Genomic DNA, 21,187 nt, shown 5'->3' with positions numbered 1-21,187 from the left:
GGAGCGTTCCAAATAATTCTTAGCAAAAGGTGGTTTGTAGATCTAATCTGAGGATTTATCTAACTTTCTTTGGTGTCGGAAAGGATTTTCTTTTCCACTTTTCAGATGAAAATCGCCATCGGTCCCATTGGGCTTTTCGTTTTGCCGCTCACCAGGTCACTACAGTGAGTAAGAGCCCATAAAAGGCAGAGAATGATAAACTTGTGTTTTTTTTTTTATTATCTGAGCTTACTATGTTAACAATTATGACATCATTTTAATAAGTATGACATAATTTATATTTGTATGTGCTCCTTGATAAACTGCAAGTATGTCATTTGCCACATTTTGTAATGACTTGTGGATGTGCGTAATCAGCAGGGCATTTGTTTTTTTAGCGGGAACGCGGGGGAACGCAGTTCCGGCACCTCCACCATTGAATGTATTTTATGGCACAGAGTGCTGGGATATGCTTGAGGGTCTAATAATGCTGCCTGCTTGGGGATCCATTGTCGCTGGTTGGGATCTATTTTTGTGTGGGGGTCTATTGTTGCTGGCGGGGGTCAATTGTTGCTGGGGAGGTCAATTGTTGCTGGGAGAGATCTACCATTGAGGGACAGGTCTATTGCTGCTGCCTGCTTGGGGATCTATTGCCGCTGGTTTGGATCTATTTTTGTGTGGGGGTCAATTGTTGCTGGGAGAGATCTACCATTGAGGGACAAATCTATTGCTGCTGCCTTCTTGGGGATCTATTGTCACTGGTGGGGATCTATTTTTGTGTGGGGGTCTATTGTTGCTGGCGGGGGTCAATTGTTGCTGGGGAGGTCAATTGTTGCTGGGAGAGATCTACCATTGAGGGACAGGTCTATTGCTGCTGCCTGCTTGGGGATCTATTGCCGCTGGTTTGGATCTATTTTTGTGTGGGGGTCTATTGTTGCTGGGAGAGATCTACCATTGAGGATCAAATCTATTGCTGCTGCCTTCTTGGGGATCTATTGTCACTGGTGGGGATCTATTTTTTGTGGGGGTCTATTGTTGATAGCGGGGGGTCAATTGTTGCTGGGGGGTCAATTGTTGCTGGGAGGGATCTACCATTGAGGGACAGGTCTATTGCTGCTGGTTGATCTATTGTTGTTGGGGTCCATTGGGTTGTTGGGATGGTATTTTGTTGTGGGATTCCATTGTTGCTGTAAGGGGGGGAGGGTTCTTTTGTTGTGTGGAGGATCTATTGTTGGGGTCCATTGGGTTGTTGGGGTGGTATTTTGTTGTGGGATTCCATTGTTGCTGGAAGGGGGGGGGGGTTCTTTTGTTGTGCAGAGGATCTATTGTTGCTGAGGTGGGGGTCTATCAAATTCCATGCAAATTACTTAGTAGCACAAAATGATACTTGGTTCTGTATTCTCTAAAAGGGGCAGTATAGGGAGGTGGGTAGGGGGTAGTGATCGACCGATATCGTTTTTTCGTTGCTGATACTGATATTTTGGCCATTGCATATCGGTATCAGCCGATATTGGCCGATAATTTTTTTTATTTTTTTTTATTTTTATCCTTTGACAGGTACTCTTGTGGAGGGAATCTGGGGAGTCTAAAAGACCCCAAACCCCTCCTCTGCACTTAAAAGCATTAAAAACGCCAAGTTTGGCTGTTTTGAATGCGGTCATTTTTTTAAATCTGGCGCCGAGTACCCGGAAGTGATGTCATGACATCACTTCCGGGTTTTTACATGGAGACCCGATCAGAGCAGAATGCGGCTTTGTTTGGGTCTTTGCCGGCCGTGCAGGCTGGTTGTCCGGGTCTCCAGGTGGGACGGGAGACCCGGGCGAGACGCGGAAGGCGGCGGGGGGACGTCCCCTCCTGCTCCTTGTAATGACAGCCGAGCGGCTTTTTAGCCGCATTGGTTGTCATTACAAGACAGACGACCGTCCGCTTTGGACGCCGGTACCGGGGTGATACCCCTAGCTGCAGGCATCACTCCGGCACAGCACTTTCCCGAAATATCGGCAATATCGGTAACCTCCGGGGCCAATTCCGATATATTGACAATTTGCCGATTATCGGTCGATCACTAGTAGGGGGTGGAACCATGGGGCGGTGCTCAGGGGTGGGTAGGGGGAGGAGACAACAGGTGACTCAGCAGGGGGAGTTCCTGCACCTATTCTCTGAAAAATGCCCTGGTGATCAGTAATAAGTACTGTCTGTACTCCCAACAATTCTTTCCAAGAAATAATAGAAAATTACATTGGAAGACTGAATATGTGGGTCTGATTCATCTACGGCAGTGATGGTGAACCTTGGCATCCCCGATGTTTTGGAACTACATTTCCCATGATGCTCATGCACTCTGCAGTGTAGTTGAGCATCATGGGAAATGTAGTTCCAAAACATCTGGGGGTGCCAAGGTTCGCCATCACTGATCTAGGGCCACTTTTAGTGCCCATTCACACTATATGCATTGGGCTGGCCCCACACAATAGCAAGCAGAAATGCGTTGCTTCCAATGGGCCGAATTCACACCAATAGGCTGTATTGGTGTCCCGCGGGTGAAAATTAAACCTGCAATTAAACGCAAACTAATGCATCACAGAACCCCCAATGTGAGGAAAGAAATAAAATACCACATACTGCTAATGCATGAGATAAAATGGGTGCCCTGTGCCCATTCTCTAATTCCCTTTGCGCCGGCTGCCCCATGGTTGTCATAGATTGCGCACTACATGGTCAGCCGCTTGCTTTCTAGCAGTAAGAAGGTAGTTACACATGCACAATGTGTTTTTTATGTCAGCCGTCAGTGTGACAGCAGATCTGGAGTGTGCAGAAAGGGGGCACTCCCACTTTACTACTGCACCTGGGCAGCTTCCCCTCTTGCCCACCCCCTACTACTGCACCTGGACAGCTGCCCCTCTTGCCCACCTCCACTTTGCTACTGCACCTGGGCAGCTTCCCCTCTTGCCCACCCCCTACTACTGCACCTGGGCAGCTTGCCCTCTTGCCCACCCCCACTTTGCTACTGTACCTGGGCAGCTGCCTCTCTTGCCCACCCCCACTTTGGTACTGCACCTGGGCAGCTTCCCCTCTTGCCCACCCCCTACTACTGCACCTGGGCAGCTGCCCATCTTACCCACCCCCACTTTTGCTACTGTACCTGGGCAGCTGCCCCTCTTGCCCACCCCCACTTTGGTACTGCACCTGGGCAGCTTCCCCTCTTGCCCACCCCCTACTACTGCACCTGGGCAGCTGTCCCTTTTGCCCACCATCTGCTACTGCACCTGGGCAGCTTCCCCTCTTGCCCACCCCCTACTACTGCACCTGGGCAGCTGCCCATCTTGCCCACCCCCACTTTTGCTACTGTACCTGGGTAGCTGTCCCTCTTGCCCACCCCCCTACTACTGCACCTGGGCAGCTGTCCCTCTTGCCCACCCTCTACTACTGCACCTGGGCAGCTGTCCCTCTTGCCCACCCTCTACTACTTCACCTGGGCAGCTGCCCCTCTTGCCCACCCCCACTTTGGTACTGCACCTGGGCAGCTGCCCTTCTTGCCCACCCCCTACTACTGCATCTGGGCAGCTGTCCCTCTTGCCCACCCCCTACTACTGCACCTGGGCAGCTTCCCATCTTGCCCACCCCTCGTCCTGGTCCTGCCCATGCATAAAATAATGTGATCAACATTCAGATAGACCTTACTATCTGGATCACAGGACCAATGCCTAGCTATTTTATAAGGGGACTTGCCAATGTGGACGGCAGGTGAGCATTTTTTTTTTTTTTTATTATTATTATTTATTTTATTTTTTTAGGTTGCACATCGACCAATAAAAAAACAAGTCTAAGAGAAAAATTTAAGAGTGGGCAGGAGGCGGTAGGATGGTGGGTGTTATTTTATTGAAGACCTACTTTCTAATGGCTTTTAACACATTTATGCATCGCCGTTCTATTTTCAGTAAAAAATGGTTTGTCATTTGAGGAAATTCTGCACTTAGTTGAATGCATTTGAAAAAATATCACACAAAAAAAAGAAAAAAAATGAAAACATAAAATCGCAAAGAACGTGAGTTGTTTTAGTCTTCTCTGACCCCACTTTAGATACTCGGCTTTCATTTATCTTTTAGACAATTCTTAGATTTGCTTTTTCATTGGTCGTTCTGCAACCCAAAAAAAGAAAATAAAAAAATAAAAAGCACAAAAAAATAAAAAAAAAATTTGCATTCAGGTGCATTAAAAGAATAATAATAAAAAAAAAAAAAAACTCGGGATGGAACCTGCAGCGGTTATAAACCTGGAAAAGAAAGCACAAAAGGGATGAAGATATACCGCTGTCGTTTGTGAGGATAAACATCCATAAAAGGAGACGCACAGAGCGCTCTTCACTTTTCTTCCTGCTTTTAGTAGAAAAAAAAAAAAATCAAAATTGTATCAAAAAACAGCAGAAAGCGATGGCGGCGCACGCAGTCCCTGCCAGCAGATTAAAATGGATTGCCAAGGTCACGTTCAAGTTCAGCGATCTTCATGAAAGCACTTAGCTTGTGGCCTCCTCCTTAGCCTTTAATAATCATATTAGGCGCATTTCGCCGCCCATAGCGCAAACTGTTATCAGCCTCAATTTACTAAAATGTAACAATTGGTGTTTTCGCCCAACGAAGGCCGAGGAGACATGAAAACTTCAATCTGGCTGAAGATAGTGATTGCTATCTGAGTTACAATTATGCGTCGTGACAAAGGCGAAACAAATCTTAAAGCGATATTAAAAGGCAAAAAGAAAACATTTCTTATATTGCAGATTACCAATTCTTAGAAGTGATGGCTGCATTCGTTTTCTTTTTTAGACTTTTTTTCTTTTTTTTCCATCTGATGATCTGGCCAGTAAGCCTGTTGCCATTTAAAAGAACATGCTTTCCTGCAGAAATAGCAGTTAGAGCAGGCATGTCCAACCTGCGGCCCGGGGGCCGCATGCGGCTCAGAGCCCCAGGCAATGCGGCCCACTGCCGCCTGACAATTTTTCTTTTTTTGATGGGGAAGAAGGAAGTCGGGTCGGGGGCATGGCCACAGCGGTTTCCAACTAACTGTAGGCAGAGGCTGCCTCGGAAGGGATCATCTTCTAGTTGTGTTAACCAGTTAAGCCCCGGAAGATTTTACCCCATTCCTGACCAGGGCCTATTTTGCGATTCGGCACTGCCTGACTTTAACGGACAATTGCGCGGTCGTGCGAAGCTGTACCTAAACGAATTTCACGTCCTTTTTTTCCCACAAACAGAGCTTTCTTTTGGTGGTATTTGATCACCTGTGCGATTTTTTGATCATGCGCTATAAACAAAAAAAGAGCGTAAATTTTGCAAAAATAACAATATTTTTCACTTTTTTTTATATGAAATTCCCCCCCAAAAAAATGTAAAAATCAAATTTTTTTAACATTTTCGGCCAATTTGTTTTAGGCTACAAATGTTTGGTAAAAAAAAAAAAAAAAAAAATCGCAAAAAGCGTATTTTGATTGGTTTGTGCAAAAGTTATCGCGTTTACTAACAAAGGGAAATATTTCTGTCATTTTTATTGTTTTTTTTTAACGAGTAATGGTGGCGATCTGCGATTTTTTTGCGGGACTGCGACATTCTGGCAGACAGATCGGACCCTTGACTGACATTTTTGACACTTTTGGGGGTACCAGTGACATTTCTACAGTAATCAGTGCTATACATATGCACTGTTACTGCAAAAATGACACTGGCAGGGAAGGGGTTAACTGTATTGGAGAGGGAGGGGTTAAGTGTGTCCTAGGGGCGTGATTCTAACTGTGATTGGACAGGTCTACTATTGTAAAAACAGAGATCAACGGTTCTACATAGTAGAACCGTCTGATCTCCATTTTTACACAGGGGAGAATGACAGGCGGCTTGTTTACATAAGCCGCCCACCTTTCTCCCGCTGTACCGACGATCGTAGTGTGACCGGTGGATATCGGGTCCGCCGGTCACACGCTCCGGACTCCTCTGTGAACGAGCCGAGGCGGGCGCTATTGGCTCAAAACCCGGTGACAGGCTAGCGACGTAGATCTACGTCACTCTGCCTGGCCGGGGCTGACTGCCGCAGTAAATATACTGTGCACAGTCGGCAAGCGGTTAAGGCAAAAAAGAAAACATTTCTTATATTGCAGATCACCAATTCTTAGAAGCGATGGCTGCATTAGTTTTCTTTTTTAGACTTTCTTTCTTTTTTTTCTTCTGATGATCTGGCCAGTAAGTCTGTTGTCTTTCAAAAAAAAAACACTGTTCTGCAGAAATATGGCAGTTAGGGCCGGTTCACACTATTGCAAGTGCGGCGATCGCATGTAATTCGGAGCGCACTGCTCCTTCATTACATGCGATCGGATGTGCGGATGCGAATTCAGCCATACACTTTGTATGGCTGAAATTCGCACTGCACCCGCACAAAAGTCGCACAGGACCCTTTTTTCAAGCCGGATCAGGATCGGATTGCACAGTGGTTCACACTAGTGCGATCCGATCCTGTGCGAACTGTCAGATCGCCCTGCGATATGCGATCAAACTGGGGGTGTCGTTAACATTTATTTGACACCCCCTGCGTATCGCATATGGCAGTGTGAACTGCCAGATGTGCGTTTGCGATGCGGGAACAGGCTGTGAATTCGCAGCCTTCCCGCATCGCACAAGTGTGACCCGGGACTTAGAGGGATGAGAGAGAAACCATTTACCACTTGCAGGTTTAGAGGGCTGCGCAGACTTTGGACTTGATAAAACACAGTGGACCTACACCAGCAGATGACATGGCTCCCCAAATCTTCACTGACTGTGGAAAATTTAGCATTTCATTTGGAAATCAATGTCTCAGAGTCTGGAGGAGGAGTGGAGAGGCACAGAATCCAAGTTGCATGAGGTCCAGTGTGAAGTTTCCACAGTCAGTGTTGATTTGTTTAGCCATGTCATCTGCTGGTGTTGGTCCACTGTGTTTTATCAAGTCCAAAGTCAGTGCAGCCCACTAGCAGGAAATTCGAGAGCTCTTCATGCTTCCCTCTGCTGACCACCTTTATGGAGATGCTGATTTCATTTTCCAGCAGGACTTGGAACCGCCCACACTCAGTGGTGTATTTAGGTTTTGTGCTGCCCTAGGCCTGACTAAACTTGTGCACCCCCTAATTTAAATATGACACACCCCTTCCTGTAAAGGCCACACCTCTTCCTGTTTATGACCCGCCCTGTCATCTTTAGACCACAGCCACAGTCTATCAGTGTAGCCTCATCAGTTCCCATAAGTTCAGCCTCAGCAGTGCCCATCATACCATCATATCATACCAGGAGGTAGCAGTGTGACCGCTTTATGGGGGTGCCAGACTGATTTGCCTCCTGGACCCTGCCCTCCAGCCCAATTCGCCCTATAAGACTGGCACTATACTAAAAGTGTGTAGCGCAAGCCGTCAGGAACTCTTTTTAGTGGGGGAGGCGGGAGGAGGCTGTTTTTTACTCGTGCGTGGTGCAGCTTTTTTGCTGCCCCCCTGCAAAGTGCTGCCCTAGGCCTGGGCCTTGTTGGCCTAGGCCAAGATACAGCACCGCCCACACTGCCAAAACTGCCAATACCTGGTCACATGATCATGGCATCACTGTGCTTGATTGGCCAGCAAACTAACCTAACCTAAACCCCATAGAGAATCTGTGGAGTATTTTCAAGAGGAAGATGAGAGACACCGGACCCAACAATGAAGATGAGCTGAAGCTATCAAAGCCGCTATCAAAGCAACCTGGGCTTCCATAACACCTCAGCAGTGCCACAGGCTAATCGCCTCCATGCCACGCCACACTGATGCAGTAATTCATGCAAAAGGAGCCCCAACCAAGTATTGAGTGCATTCTATACTGTACATGGACAGACTTTTCACTAAGCCAACAGAAGGCCTGGCTCGCAGTCTCTCCTCTAATTCATCCCAAAGGCATTCTATTGTGTTGAGGTCAGGACTCTGTGCAGGCCAGTCAAGTTCCTCCACCCCAAACTCCCTCATCCATGTCTTTATGGACTTTGCCAAGACAACTTTGTAGGAACAGTTTGGGGATGGCCCCTTCCTGTTCCAATATGACTGCGCACCAATGCACAAAGCAAGGTCCATAAAGACATGGATGAACGAGTTTGGGGTGGAGGAACTTTATGGACATTGCTTTGTGCACTCTGGTGCGCAGTCATGGTGGAACAGGAAGGGGCCATCCCAAAGTTGGGAGCATGAAATTGCCCAAAATGTCCTGGTATGCCGACGCCTTAAGAGTTCCCTTCACTAGAACTAAAAAATAAATAAATACACACATATATATATATATATATATATATATATATATATATATATATATATATATATATATATATATATTCCTTATGCACCCCAAAAAAACTTCTTAGAAAGCAACTCCATTTTTGTTAAGAAATAAACCCCTCCCCCTCTGGGCGATCTCTGTACATTGCATGGATTTTAACAAACTTTGTGGCCGATTCCTACCTTTTATTATTCTAATAAACTGCTGTTTGTTTCTCAGTGTATTTTAAAATCATCAGCTGCTACACCTGCAGGGCTCTAATGAGGAAAGTGGCAGCATCCCTTTAGATATTATTTCCTTATTGGGAGTATCTTACTAAAATGAAATTTGTGTTGCAGGAGACGCCCAAAACCTGACTTGTATCTTAGTGCAGACTTCGGGGAAAATCAGTCAGCCAATCACACAAGCAGGAAATGACATTGCTGGGGGTTGTTCTGTATACTGTCTGTGTACAGAGCGCCTGCAGGTGGCCATATTGCATTTTACAGAAAATGACAGTGGCTGTAGATTGAAAAGGAAAGGGAATTTTTAATAACATTCAATTACAATATGACTTTTGTAGCAATTGTAAATGTTATATTATTATTATTATTTTTTTTGTGTGATTTTTTTCTATATGAAAGTGGAGTTGCCTTTTATATTATTTTTTTCACTACCTCAATGTGATCACTGCCGCCTTTCTTCTCTGTATCCAGGGTACCCGTATTATTTGTCCTTCCCTGGTTACTCTCCTGGTCCTTGATACAAAAAATCTATTTGCTACATTCCTGTATGGACTTTGGAAATATTTGTACAGATATGGACATCAGCTGTGCTGCCCCCTAGTCACCAGAAGCTTTGTTCACACCGGATTTCGTTACTTTTGTATCATAACTGCCGAATCACAATAGCAACTTTGTAGGAAAAGTCCAAATCTTTAGTTTTTTTCAGGGGGGTTGCGGTTGGCTGCAGATTTCCTGCTGTAGATGGCTACAGTACAGTGTTTGCATGAAATCGATCATTCAGAGAGCGATTTATACATGACAATTTTAAACACAAAACATGCTAAGAGGAGCGATTCTAAAATTCCTGATAAAGTCACATGGGCTGTGACGCAACGCGTCGTGGAGAAGTCGGGTACGTCACTTTTGGTTTTCGGACAATACCAGTAGTTCCTTGTTTCTAATGAAATCTAATTTCTGTTGAAATCCATTTTATACATACAGTGGGGGGAAATAATTATTGGATCCCCTGCAAATTTTTTAAGCTTGCGCACTTACAAAGAAATGAAGGGTCTATAATTTTTATTATAGGTTTATTTCCAATGATAGAGATAGTATATCAAAAATCCAGAAAAAAAAAAACACATAAAACAAATGCTATAAATTGAGTTGTAGTTCAATGAGTAAAATAAGTATTTGATCCCCAAGCAAAACATGACTTAGTAGTTGGTGGAGAAACCCTTGTTGGCAAGCACAGAGAAAAGACGTTTCTTGTAGTTGGTGACCAGGTTGGCACACATCTCAGGAGGGATTTTGGTCCAATCTTCTTTACAGATCTTCTCTAACTCCTTAAGATTTCTTGGCTGTCTCTTGGCAACTCAAAGTTTCAGCTCCCTCCATACATTTTCTATAGGCTTAAGGTCTGGAGACTGGCTAGGCCACTCCATGACCTTAATGTGCTTCTTCTCAAGCCACTCCTTTGTTGCCTTGGTGGTATGTTTTGGGTCATTGTCATTCTGGAAGACCCATCTATGACCCATCCTTCAGTGTTCTGGCTGAGGGAAGAAGGTTCTCATCCAAGACTTTACAATACATGGCCCCGTCCATTGGCCCCTCAACACGGCAAAGTCAGCCTCTACCTTTAGCAGAGAAAAAGTTTTCAAAGCATCATGTTTCCACCTCCGTGCTTCACTGTAGGGATGGTGTTCTTAGGGTCATAGTCAGCATTTTTCTTCCTCCAAATGCAGCGAGTTGAGTTAATGCTCAAGAGCTCAATGTTGGTCTCATCTGACCACAGCACGTTCTCTCCAATCCTCTCCCAAAAATGGCATGGCTGTACATGTGCCTTCTTGAGGAGGGGAACTCGATGTGTTTGGAGGAAAAAAAATTCTGGCTATGACCCTAAGAATACCATCCCTACAGTCGAGCACAGAGGTGGAAACATGAGGTTTTGGAGCGGTTTCTCTCCTAAAGTTACAGGCCTGACTTTGCAGCATTGAGGGGCCAAAGGATGGGGCCATGTATTGTAAAATCTAGGATGAGAACCTCCTTCCCTCAGCCAGAACACTGAAGATGGGTCGTGGATGGGTCTTCCCATCCCATTTCTAAGAACACCATCCCTACAGTCAAGCACGGAGGTGGAAACCTTATGCTTTGAAGCTGTTTCTCTGCTTAACCATTTTACCACTAGAGCATTTTGCTGTCTTACGTCTGGGCCACTTTTTGCGATTCCGTGATGTGCGAATTTAACTGACAATTGCGGGGTCGTACGATGCCATACCCAAACGAAATTTACGTCCTTTTTTTCCCACAAACAGAGCTTTCTTTTGGTGCGATTTTTACTTTTTGCGCTATAAACAAAAAAGGAGCGTCAATTTTGCAAAAATAACAATATTTTTCACATTTTTTATAAGAAATTTCCCCCCCAAAAAATGTAAAAATCTAAATTTTTTAACATTTTTGGCCAATTTGTTTTCTGCTACCTATGTTTGGTAAAAAAAAATTGCAAAAAGCGTATTTTGATTGGTTTGCGCAAAAGTTATTGCGTTTACTAAGGGAAAGATTTCTGTCATTTTTGGTGTTTTTTTTTTTACGCGTAATGGCGGCGATCTGCGATTTTTTTTGCGGTACTGCGACATTGCAGCGGACAGATCGGACACTTGACTGACATTTTTGACACTTTTGGGGGTACCAGTGACATTACTGCAATAATCAGTGCTATACATATGCACTGTAACTGCAAAATGACACTGGCAGGGAAGGGGTTAACTTTATTGGGGAAGGAGGGGTTAAGTGTGTCCCTAGGGGCGTGCTTCTTACTGTGATTGGACATGGCTACTGGTGTAGGAACAGTGATCAATGGTCCTACATAGTAGAACCGTATGATCACCATTCCTACACAGGGGAGGAATGACAGGCGGCTTGTTTACATCAGCCGCCTGCCTTTCTCCCTTCACGGCGGGCGATCGCGAGTGACCGGCGGACATCGGGTCCGCCGGTCACATGCACGGACTTCCCAGGGAACGAGCCGGGGCGAGCGCAAGCTCGCCCGCTATTGGCTCACAAGCAAGTGACAGGCTAGTGACGTACCGGTACGTCACTTTGCCTGGCCGGGGCTGACCGCCGCAGTATATGTACTTGCGGCGGTCGGCAACCGGTTAAGGTCATGTAGTGGCCTAGTAAGTTCAGAAAATGTATGGAGGGAGCTGAAACTTCCAGTTATCAAAGAAACATTAAGGATTTAGAGAAGATCTGTAAAGAAGAGTGGACCAAAAACCCTCCTGAAATGTATGCAAACCTGGTCTACAACTACAAGAAACGCCTTACCTCTGTGCATACCAACAAGGGTTTCTCCACCAAGTACTAAGTCATGTTTTTCTTGAGAATCAAATACTTATTTTATTCACTGAACTAATATTTTAACATTTGCATCATGTGTTTTTTTTCTGAATTTTTGGTTGAAATTTTGTCTCTATCATTAAAAATACACCTACTGTATGATAAAAATGTAATTTCTTTGTAAGTGGCTAAACTTCCAGAAATGTGCAGGGGATCAAATCATTTTTTTCCCCACTGTAAGTTACTAGGTTGTTATAATAAATACATAATTTTAATACTGAGGATTTGTAAAGAATTACAACACTCAAATCCCAATTGGAATAAAAGAAAAGTAATAGTAGCGCAGACATCTAGGATATCAATGAAACAAAATGTTTGTGGGTCATCCTTAAGATTCAGTCCAAAGGGAAAAATGCAGAATAAAAGTCCACATAAAATCTGAAAGGTATGTAATAAGACAAGCTGAGAAAGATCTGGGTCATGTGACAGCTGTATATCGATAAGGAAAAAGGTATTTCCAGCCTTGATTTTACATCTTGGCTCAGCTAGAGGGGAAGGCTGACAGTAGCTGAGAGTGCTCAGGCTCATACCAATGCCACTGCTGAGGGAGAAAAGAGAGAATATCCGGGAGATGAGGACCACTTGGTGATTATAGTCTAAACTGAGTGACAGAAGGACTGAGGACAGACAGACAGTGTTTGGTGGACTGGTCCGGTGGTGAGTTATGAAAGAAGATAACAGTATATATAATATCTTCTAAGTTTTATATTTATATAAAATAATGGATGTGGGGGCCTTTTGGTGGGCGCAATTTTTTTTTGGGGGGGGGGGGAGTGGGGGAGCATTTCATTCTTGGACCCAGGCAGCACATTGTCTTGGGCCAGCCCGGATCAAATACTTATTTTACTCATTGATCTGCAACTCAATTTATAGTATTTGTTTTATGTGTTTTTTTCATGGATTTTTGGTTGATATTCTGTCTCTATCATTGGAAATAAACCTATAATAAAAAATGATAGACCCTTCATTTCTTTGTAAGTGGGCAAGCTTACAAAATCTGCAGGGGATCAAATAATTATTTCCCCCCACTGTATGTATAAAAAGCACCAAGTAGGAAACACCACTGTGTATCAGGATCACCAAACAGATATCTCCTCCACCGCTGTGATATTTAGTGAGAATGGAAACTCATAGGTAAGGCTCACAAGCAGAGGCACAATGGTATCCACCCTGGATCAGCTGCAGATCCCCTGTCTTCAGTTTAGACTATAGTCACCAAGTGGTCCTCATCTCCCGGATATTCTCTCTTTTCTCCCTCAGCAGTGGCATTGGTATGAGCCTGAGCACTCTCAGCTACTGTCAGCCTTCCCCTCTAGCTGAGCCAAGATGTAAAATCAAGGCTGGAAATACCTTTTTCCTAATCAATATACAGCTGTCACATGACCCAGATCTTTCTCAGCTTGTCTTACTACATACCTTTCAGATTTTATGTGGACTTTTATTCTGCATTTTTCCCTTTGGACTGAATCTTAACCACTTGCCGACCAGTCACTGGGACTGTACTGCGGCAAAGTGGCACGATTCCGTCCAGCGACGTAGACCTACGTCGCTGGACTCCTCCCCCTGTAGGCGGCACTCGCGCGCACGCCGGAGGCGCGCTCCCGCTGTTTTCAGTCACAGTGGGAGTCGGGCCAGGGGAGGAGCCGCTGCTCTTCCCCAATCGTCGGGGAATCTAGTTTGGAGATCCGCCCGCTTGTGTAAACAGAGCGGGCGGATCTCCTAAGTGACAAGGAGTGACAGATTGCAGTGTTCAGCATAGCTGAACATGAAATCTGTCCTTGAGTCACTCAGTCACCCCCCCCCCCCCCCCACACGTCAGTAAGCACCAGGCATACATTAACCCCTCCCTCTCCAATAAAATTAACCCCTTCCCTGCCAGTGTCATTTTTACAGTAACAGTGCATATTTATAGCACTGATTACTTTAGAAATGTCACTGGTACCCCCAAAAGTGTCAAAAATGTCAGTCAATGTCGCAGTCCCGCAAAAAAAAAAAAAAAAAAATCGCAGATCGCCGCCATTACGCGTTAAAAAAAAAACACCAAAAATGACAAAAATCTTTCCCTTAGTTAGTAAACGCAATAACTTTTGCGCAAACCAATCAAAATACGCTTATTGTGATTTTTTTTTACCAAACAATTGGCCAAAAATGTAAAAAAATTTAGATTTTTACATTTTTTTGGGGGGGGAATTTCATATAAAAAAAATGTTAAAAATATTGTTATTTTTTCAAAATAAACGCTATTTTTTTGTTTAAAGCGCAAAAAGTAAAAACCGCACAGGTGATCAAATACCACCAAAAGAAAGCTCTGTTTGTGGGAAAAAAGGACGTAAATTTCGTTTGGGTACGGCGTTGCACGACCGCGCAATTGTCAGTTAAAGTCACACAGCGCCGAATCGCAAAAAGTGGCCTGGACGTAAGACAGCAAAATCCTCCGGTGGTAAAGTGGTTAAGGATGACCCACAAACATTTTGTTTCATTGAGATCATAGATGTCTGCGCTACTATTACTTTTCTTTTATTCCAATTGGGATTTTAGTGTTGTAATTCTTTACATATGTTTACCATTTAAGTAGTTGCGACTGGTCTGCAATTTGACACATTTATTACTAAGTACTTTGTGCGCAGGGGATTTATTGCTTTTATTTTAAGTAATAATTTTATTTTGTAATACTGAGGATTTGCTTTCTTGTATATACTTAATACTCATTGGAGGAGAGGAGAGTGGATAGTGGGAGAAAGTGTGGACAGACTCATACGCTATCACATTGCTGATTGGAAGAAGGGATATGATATAGCAACCCACGGTGAAGAATTATCTACACCCTAAACGCTATTAGACCGCATGGTCTAGGGCAGCCTTTCTCAACTTTTTCAACACAGAGGAACCCTTGAAATAATTTTCAGGTCTCAGGGAACCCCTGCTAAAAATGACTATAGCTACATTTCCTGATACATTAGTGTGATGGTCAAGTGGGATGAATGCTCCTTACATTTGTGGACATTGGGAAGAATGACCTTTTTCCAAATAGCTAAAAAGATCAATGGTGACAGTGGGAACTTATCTGAGAGGCAGAAATTGCTCATTGCTCAAGGAACCCCTAGGAACCTCTGGAGGAACCCTGGTTGAGAACCACTGGTCTAGGCCACAGTGGTCCTCAACCCTGGTCCTCAGGACCCACCAACAGGCCAGGTTTGCAAGATAACTGAAATCTATCCCAGGGGATATAATTTGCTGCTCAGTGATTGCAGTACTCTAGTCTGCATCTCCCCAAGGTAATACTTAAAATCTGGCCTGTTCGTGGGCCCTGAGGACCGGAGTTGAGGACCACTGGTCTAGGAGATGAGGTGACCTGCTATACCTAGATACACCGTTTTTTCAGTTAACACTATTTTATGAAAATTACATCACTTTATTGGACTGTTTGGACTTTATTGGACTCACTTTGTCACAATATTGAATAATTTTAATGCATTTTTATTTATCTTTGCTTATTTGCACATTTTTTTTCAAACACTTTGCATTATTTGCACCCCTGGTGTTTTTGGTTACACTACCCAGTAGGGGTATTATTTTAATGTTGGATTATGATAAAACATAAGAATATTATATTTGCGGTATTTTCCACACTTGATAAATAGCTCCTTGCAGCACTGGCACTTGTAGTCAGAGGAGGACTGGGCCAGGGGGCAATTGCCCCCCTGGGCCGCTCTGATGCCCTATAAAAAGGCTGCACCGCTTCTGCCACAGACATTCCTAAAATATCCCTTAGTGCAGGTTGAAGACAAGGACAAAGCACAGCCCCCCCCCCCCCAGCATGATTGGTGTAAATTGTGTCGGAGCAGAGGCCAGCTCCATGCCCCACTGGAGACTCTTCTGCCCCAGCCAGCCCTAACCAAGCTGTCCCAGCTCCCCTCAACCTCCTCCTGATGGCCAGGTCAGAAACCCAGGTTCAGCCAGCAAGTAGAGAGTTTCTGGAGTAGGGCTTTAGCTTGGAATGGGGGGTCAGGAGGAGGATTGGGAGAGTGTGTGGGGGGGGGGGGGGGGAGGTGAGGGAGAGTGGGAGGGGGGCTGAGTTGCTGCACCATGGGCCTCTGGTTTGTACTTGCCCTGTGGGCCAAAAGTTGCCAGTCTGCCCCTACTTGGAGTACAGTGCCCAGTAGGGCTATCCAAACTTTTTTTACTACCATTTTTTTTTTGTATATCACCATTCCTTTTGATATCATGTCTATTTGATATTATTACTGCATTCACTTTATTCAATATTTATCCATGGGACATAAGATATATGTGATAGTAGCACTGAATTCAATATCAATATTTTTTGCACATTTATGAAAATTATTTGATTTTGAAGCATAGCGCCACTTCTAATATGATAATATTGATTCTAGAACTCGGACTACACTGATGATATGACATAGCACGGTGATGGAGCAACTTCTCGCTGCTTCATCCAATGACACCATGGACTAAGCATAGAGCGAGCGCCTTATACAGTGACAGGTATTCCGGGTTTTCATTGTTGCTTTATAAAGCAAAAAACAAAGTATTAAACGTGAATCACAGACCTGTACTCCAGGGAGAACTTGGTCAGCTCCTTGTGGTCGTGTAGCCATTTAAATTCGAGAGGCCAGCTCCCCTCCGCCATGCAAGTGAGAACCAATCGATTGCCCTCCAGGTGGACCTGACTCCGCACCGGCTCTGTCTTGAAGTATGGAGGCACATCGTCTGCAGGAAAGAGAATTTGTATGTTTAGTATCAGCGGCCAATCAGCCGTGACATTCATAGGATTCCAACATTGGGGACATTCAGGGCCCATTCACACATAGAAGTTCAACAGAGTCCAAAGAGTTCAACCAAATAACAAAGACAGATAGAAAAACTATATCACCAAAAGTATTGGGACGCCTGCCTTTACACGCACATGAACTTTAATGGGATCCCAGTCTTAGTCTGTAGGGTTCAATATTGAGTTGGCCCACCCTTTGCAGCTATAACAGCTTCAACTCTTCTGCCCCCCCCCCCCCCCCAGTCTAAATTTCAAAAAACATAAATGTTACTTATCAATGGGAAATCTGAGCCTGAGAAGATGCACACAACTACCTGGTTTAAATGAAATTCCTATCAGATGTCCTCCCTCCACATTGGAGCTTCTCCTTCACATCACCCCCCCCCCTCCCACCCCCAAATACATCAGGGTCCCCCATCACATAAAGAGCCCCCCCATGACATCAGAGGCCCCCCTTTCACATCAGTCCTTGATCACTTTAAAATCTACCCACCACATCAGAAGTCCCCCCATCACATCAGAGGTTCCCCATCACATCAGAAGTCCCCCCCCCATCACATCAGAAGTCCCCCCATCACATCAGAAGTCCCCCCATCACATCAGAGGTCCTCCATCACATCAGAGGTTCCCCATCACATCAGAGGTTCCCCATCACATCAGAGGTTCCCCCATAGCATCATAGGTCCCCCCCATCACATCAGAGGTCCTCCCATCATATCAGACCCCCCCACATCACATGAGAGGTCCTCCATTACATCAAAGCCCCCCCCCCCATCACATCAGAGGCCACCCCATCACATCAGAGCCCCCTCTCCACATCACATCAAAGGCCCCCAATCACATCAGAGGTCCTCCATCACATCAGAGGTCCTCCCATCATATCAGAGCCCCCCCCCCCACATCACATCAAAGGCCCCCCATCCCATCAGAGGTCCTCCATTACATAAGAGGCCCCCCCATCACATCAAAGGCCCCCAATCACATCAAAGCCCCCCCCCCCCCACATCACATCAAAGGCCCCCAATCACATCAGAGGTCCTTCGTTACATCAGTGGCCACCCCATCACATCAGAGGTCCCCCCCTCATCACACCCCCTAATCATATTAGAAGCTCCCCTTCACATCACAGGTCCTTTCTTCACATCAGAGCCCCCCTTCACATCACAGTCCTCCTATCACAGAGTCATAACCCCCCCCATCACATCAGAGGACCCCCATCACATCAGAGCCCCCCATCACATCATAGGACCCCCATCACATCAGAGGACACCCCATCCCATCAGAGGTCCCCCCTTCCTCATCACACCCCCCTAATCATATTAGAAGCTCCCCTTCACATCACAGGTCCTTTCTTCACATCAGAGCCCCCCTTCACATCACAGTCCTCCTATCACAGTCATAGCCCCCCATCACATCAGAGGACCCCCATCCCACCAGAGTCCCTTCATTACATCAGGGTCCCTCATTACCACAGAGTCACCCCTCAGATCACAGAGTCCTCTCATCCACCTCCGGTCCAGGGCAAATTGAGTCTCCTTCCTATGGTACCCCTGGTTGTGAAACACTGATATACAGCATCCTTGCCCTTTTGCAATGACCTTGCACCACGTTTACTCTATGGACCATTCATGTATTTATACAAGGTGAACATTTCCCCCCTGAATCTCAATGGAGAACAAAGTCAATCCAGATAGTCTCTCCTCACCCCTGAGCCCCCTTCCCTGAGCTCTCTGCAGCTCCCCGGCATCCTTTTTGGGATCTGGTACCCAATTCCAGACTGCGTAGGGCTGTTCCTCTTTTTGAACCTTCCCCCGCCCCCCACCCCAACGCACGTTTCTCATGGCGGGCCGCGGGAGCCCCGACCGAGTTTACTAACTAATTTAGGAGTGGCGGCTTTTCCTGCCTTCACCAACACTCATGATTAATACATGAAGCCTGAAATATGAAAGGAGCCGCAAAAGGAAAAAAGAATTTCAAACACGACGAGAGAGTGATGCGCACAAAGAAAGCGAATTTCAAAAAGCCGCAGAATGGAGAACAAAAGGTCAGAGCGGAGAGTCGGGGAAGATGATGAGAAGAAATCCGAGCCGGTGCATTACAGAGCAGCCGCAACCGAGCGCCCATCGACCGTATGTATAGACACACCGCTCAGCGAATGTCTGGGTGTAACGTTACTATAAACATGCAAACAAACACGCCAAAGCATTAAAATCCCATCCGCCGGAGGACGGCTATACATCACCGAGGACCCCGGGCTCACCAGCATCACCCAGTGCCCAGAAGGTGTACTGCAGATTCTCAATACATAGTAAAGGAAAAGTAAAAAAGGAAAATGAAGGAAATTAAAGGGAACATTTTTTAAAAAAGATGAATATTCGGTACATTTCTGGAATACATGCACATTTCCCATGTATAGCCCTTTAAAGCAGAACTCCAGCCAGAAACAACAAGATTAAAATGAATAGTCCATTGGAAGATAAAAACAACACTTGCTTTTGCTGCAATATTCCTCTGCAGTGCATTTTCTATGCCACTAGATGTCCTCAGTCTGATAGGCGGCAATATTCAACCCACTTCCTCTGAGCCCAGGTCATCCCCCAGCATGTGACTGGACAGTGATAGGGTGGGCAGGAAGGGTGGCTGCCCTGGGCACTGTGGTGTCAGGAGGGGATTGAGGGGAGGGGATTTGTGTTGGAAGGGGGGAATTTTCTTTTTTTTTTTTGGGGGGGGGGTAAGAATTGTTCTAGGAGGGGAAATTTTGGGAGTGTTGATTTGGGGGGATTCATGTTGGGGGGGGGGGGATTTGTGCTAGGATGGGATATATGGGGGGTTTATGCTATAAAAAGGTAATATGGTGGGGGGTGAAGGATTTGTGCTAGGAGTGGAGATTTGTTTTTTTTTTGTTTGTTTTTTTTGGGGGGGGGGGGGATTTGTGCTAGAAGGGGGATTTAGAGTGGGGAGGATGTGTTAGGAGGGGAAATTTGAGGGGCAGAGGATTTGTGCTATGCTAGGGGGAGACTTTTTTTCTGGTGTGGGGGGGGGATTTGTGATGGCAGCATATGGGGAGAGAGATGATTTGAGCTGGGGAGGGGCAAAGATTTGTGGTGGGAGGGGGGGGGGGATTTCACCAGGGGGTGGATTTGTACTGGTAGGAGTGGGAATTTATGCTTAGGGGGTAGGCATGCAGATTAATGCCTGACTGTTTTCTTTTTTTTTTTTTGGGGGGGGATTTTTGCTGACACATAATGCTCATATATCTTGGGGGGCACATTTTGGCATGTTCACCCTGGGTTCTAGCTGACCTTGTCTCAGCACTGGTGATAGGAGAAGCAGTGATGAGCTCATCTCTCTGTCACTCTGCTCTCTCCTTATATCATTATGCTTATTGTCAGTACATGAACTGATTGGCTCCTTGTGCTGCTTCTTCCTCTCACACTCTAGCCTTGCTGTACAGGGCATGCAGGGGCTGATACCAGGTGAAAATGTAAAAAAAAAAAAAAACACACATGCACTTAATACACAATTAGGGACTACAGTGCTGAATGCATTTCCTTTATATTTGCCAGTTCAGCTTCAAACCTGCTGCAATTATAGGAAAATTCCTCTTTGAAATGACAGCATTGCAATATTCCTAAGCATGTGGTGCCAGCCCTGCCTACTTCATTTTGGTGGACTGGAACGAATACAGATCCTTCGTCATCCTTCTAAGTACATGGTGTCAGCTCTGCCTACTTCATTTTTTGATAGACTGGAAAGAACAACGATCCCTCCTCTTCCACCTAAGCTTGTGGTGTCAGCCCTGCCTACTTCATTTTTGATGGACTTGAAAGAAAACAGATCCCTCATCTGTGGTTTTCCTCTCCTCTAATCGGCTTCTGTTACAGGGACATCGGTCCAGTGTTATCTATCAGTGCTGCTAATCAGTGCCCACCAGTGCTGCTAATCAGTGCCAACCAGTGCTATCTAACAGTGTCCATCAGTGCTGCCAGTCAGTGCCTCATCATCAGTGATGCTAATCAATGCCCTTCAGGGCTATCTATCAGTGCTGCTAATCAGTGCTCACCAGTGCTGCTATTCAGTGCCCACCAGTGCTATCAGTGCCCATCAGGGCCTCATCATCAGTGCTGCCAATCAGTATCCCTTACCAGTGCCTATCAGTACTGCTAATCAGTGCTCACCAGTGCTGCTAATCAGTGCCGATCAGTGCTATCAGTGCCCATAAATGCTGCTAATCAGTGCCCACCAGTGCTATCTATCAATGCCCATCAGTGCTGGCAGTCAGTGGCTCATCATCAATGCTGCCTATTAGTGCCTCTTACCAGTGCCTAGCTTTGCCCATCAGTGCCACCTCTCAGTGCCCTTCAGTGCTGCCTATCAGTGCCGTCTATCAATGCCCATCAGTGCCACCTATTAGTGCCACCCATCAGTGCAGCCTTATCAGTGCCTCCTGATCAGTGCCAACCAGTGCCGTCTTGTTAGTGCCCATCAGTGCAGCCTATTGGTGCCTATCAGTG

At 45.6% G+C, this 21,187-nt stretch overlaps 1 protein-coding gene and 1 long non-coding RNA gene across 4 annotated transcripts in view; one reads left to right on the top strand and one right to left on the bottom strand.

The window, feature by feature from the left end:
- The window catches only part of SDK2 (sidekick cell adhesion molecule 2), a 913,491-nt gene that overhangs the window by 502,720 nt on the left and 389,584 nt on the right, over nucleotides 1-21,187 (bottom strand). For all 3 annotated transcript variants that reach the window (XM_082271790.1, XM_082271792.1, XM_082271791.1), the window contains exon 2: nucleotides 16,453-16,612. In XM_082271790.1, the coding sequence (XP_082127916.1) occupies nucleotides 16,453-16,612 (160 nt within the window). The remainder of the gene's footprint in view (nucleotides 1-16,452; nucleotides 16,613-21,187) is intronic.
- The window catches only part of LOC309566616, a 403,012-nt gene that overhangs the window by 236,252 nt on the left and 145,573 nt on the right, over nucleotides 1-21,187 (top strand). The gene's annotated exons all lie outside the window — the stretch shown is intronic.

The sequence above is a fragment of the Pelophylax lessonae genome (genome assembly GCF_965119305.1).
Source record: "Pelophylax lessonae genome assembly, chromosome: 11".
NCBI lineage: Eukaryota > Metazoa > Chordata > Amphibia > Anura > Ranidae > Pelophylax > Pelophylax lessonae.
The sequence above is the reverse complement of the archived record's forward strand: the minus strand, read 5'-3'. Positions and strand labels throughout refer to the sequence as shown.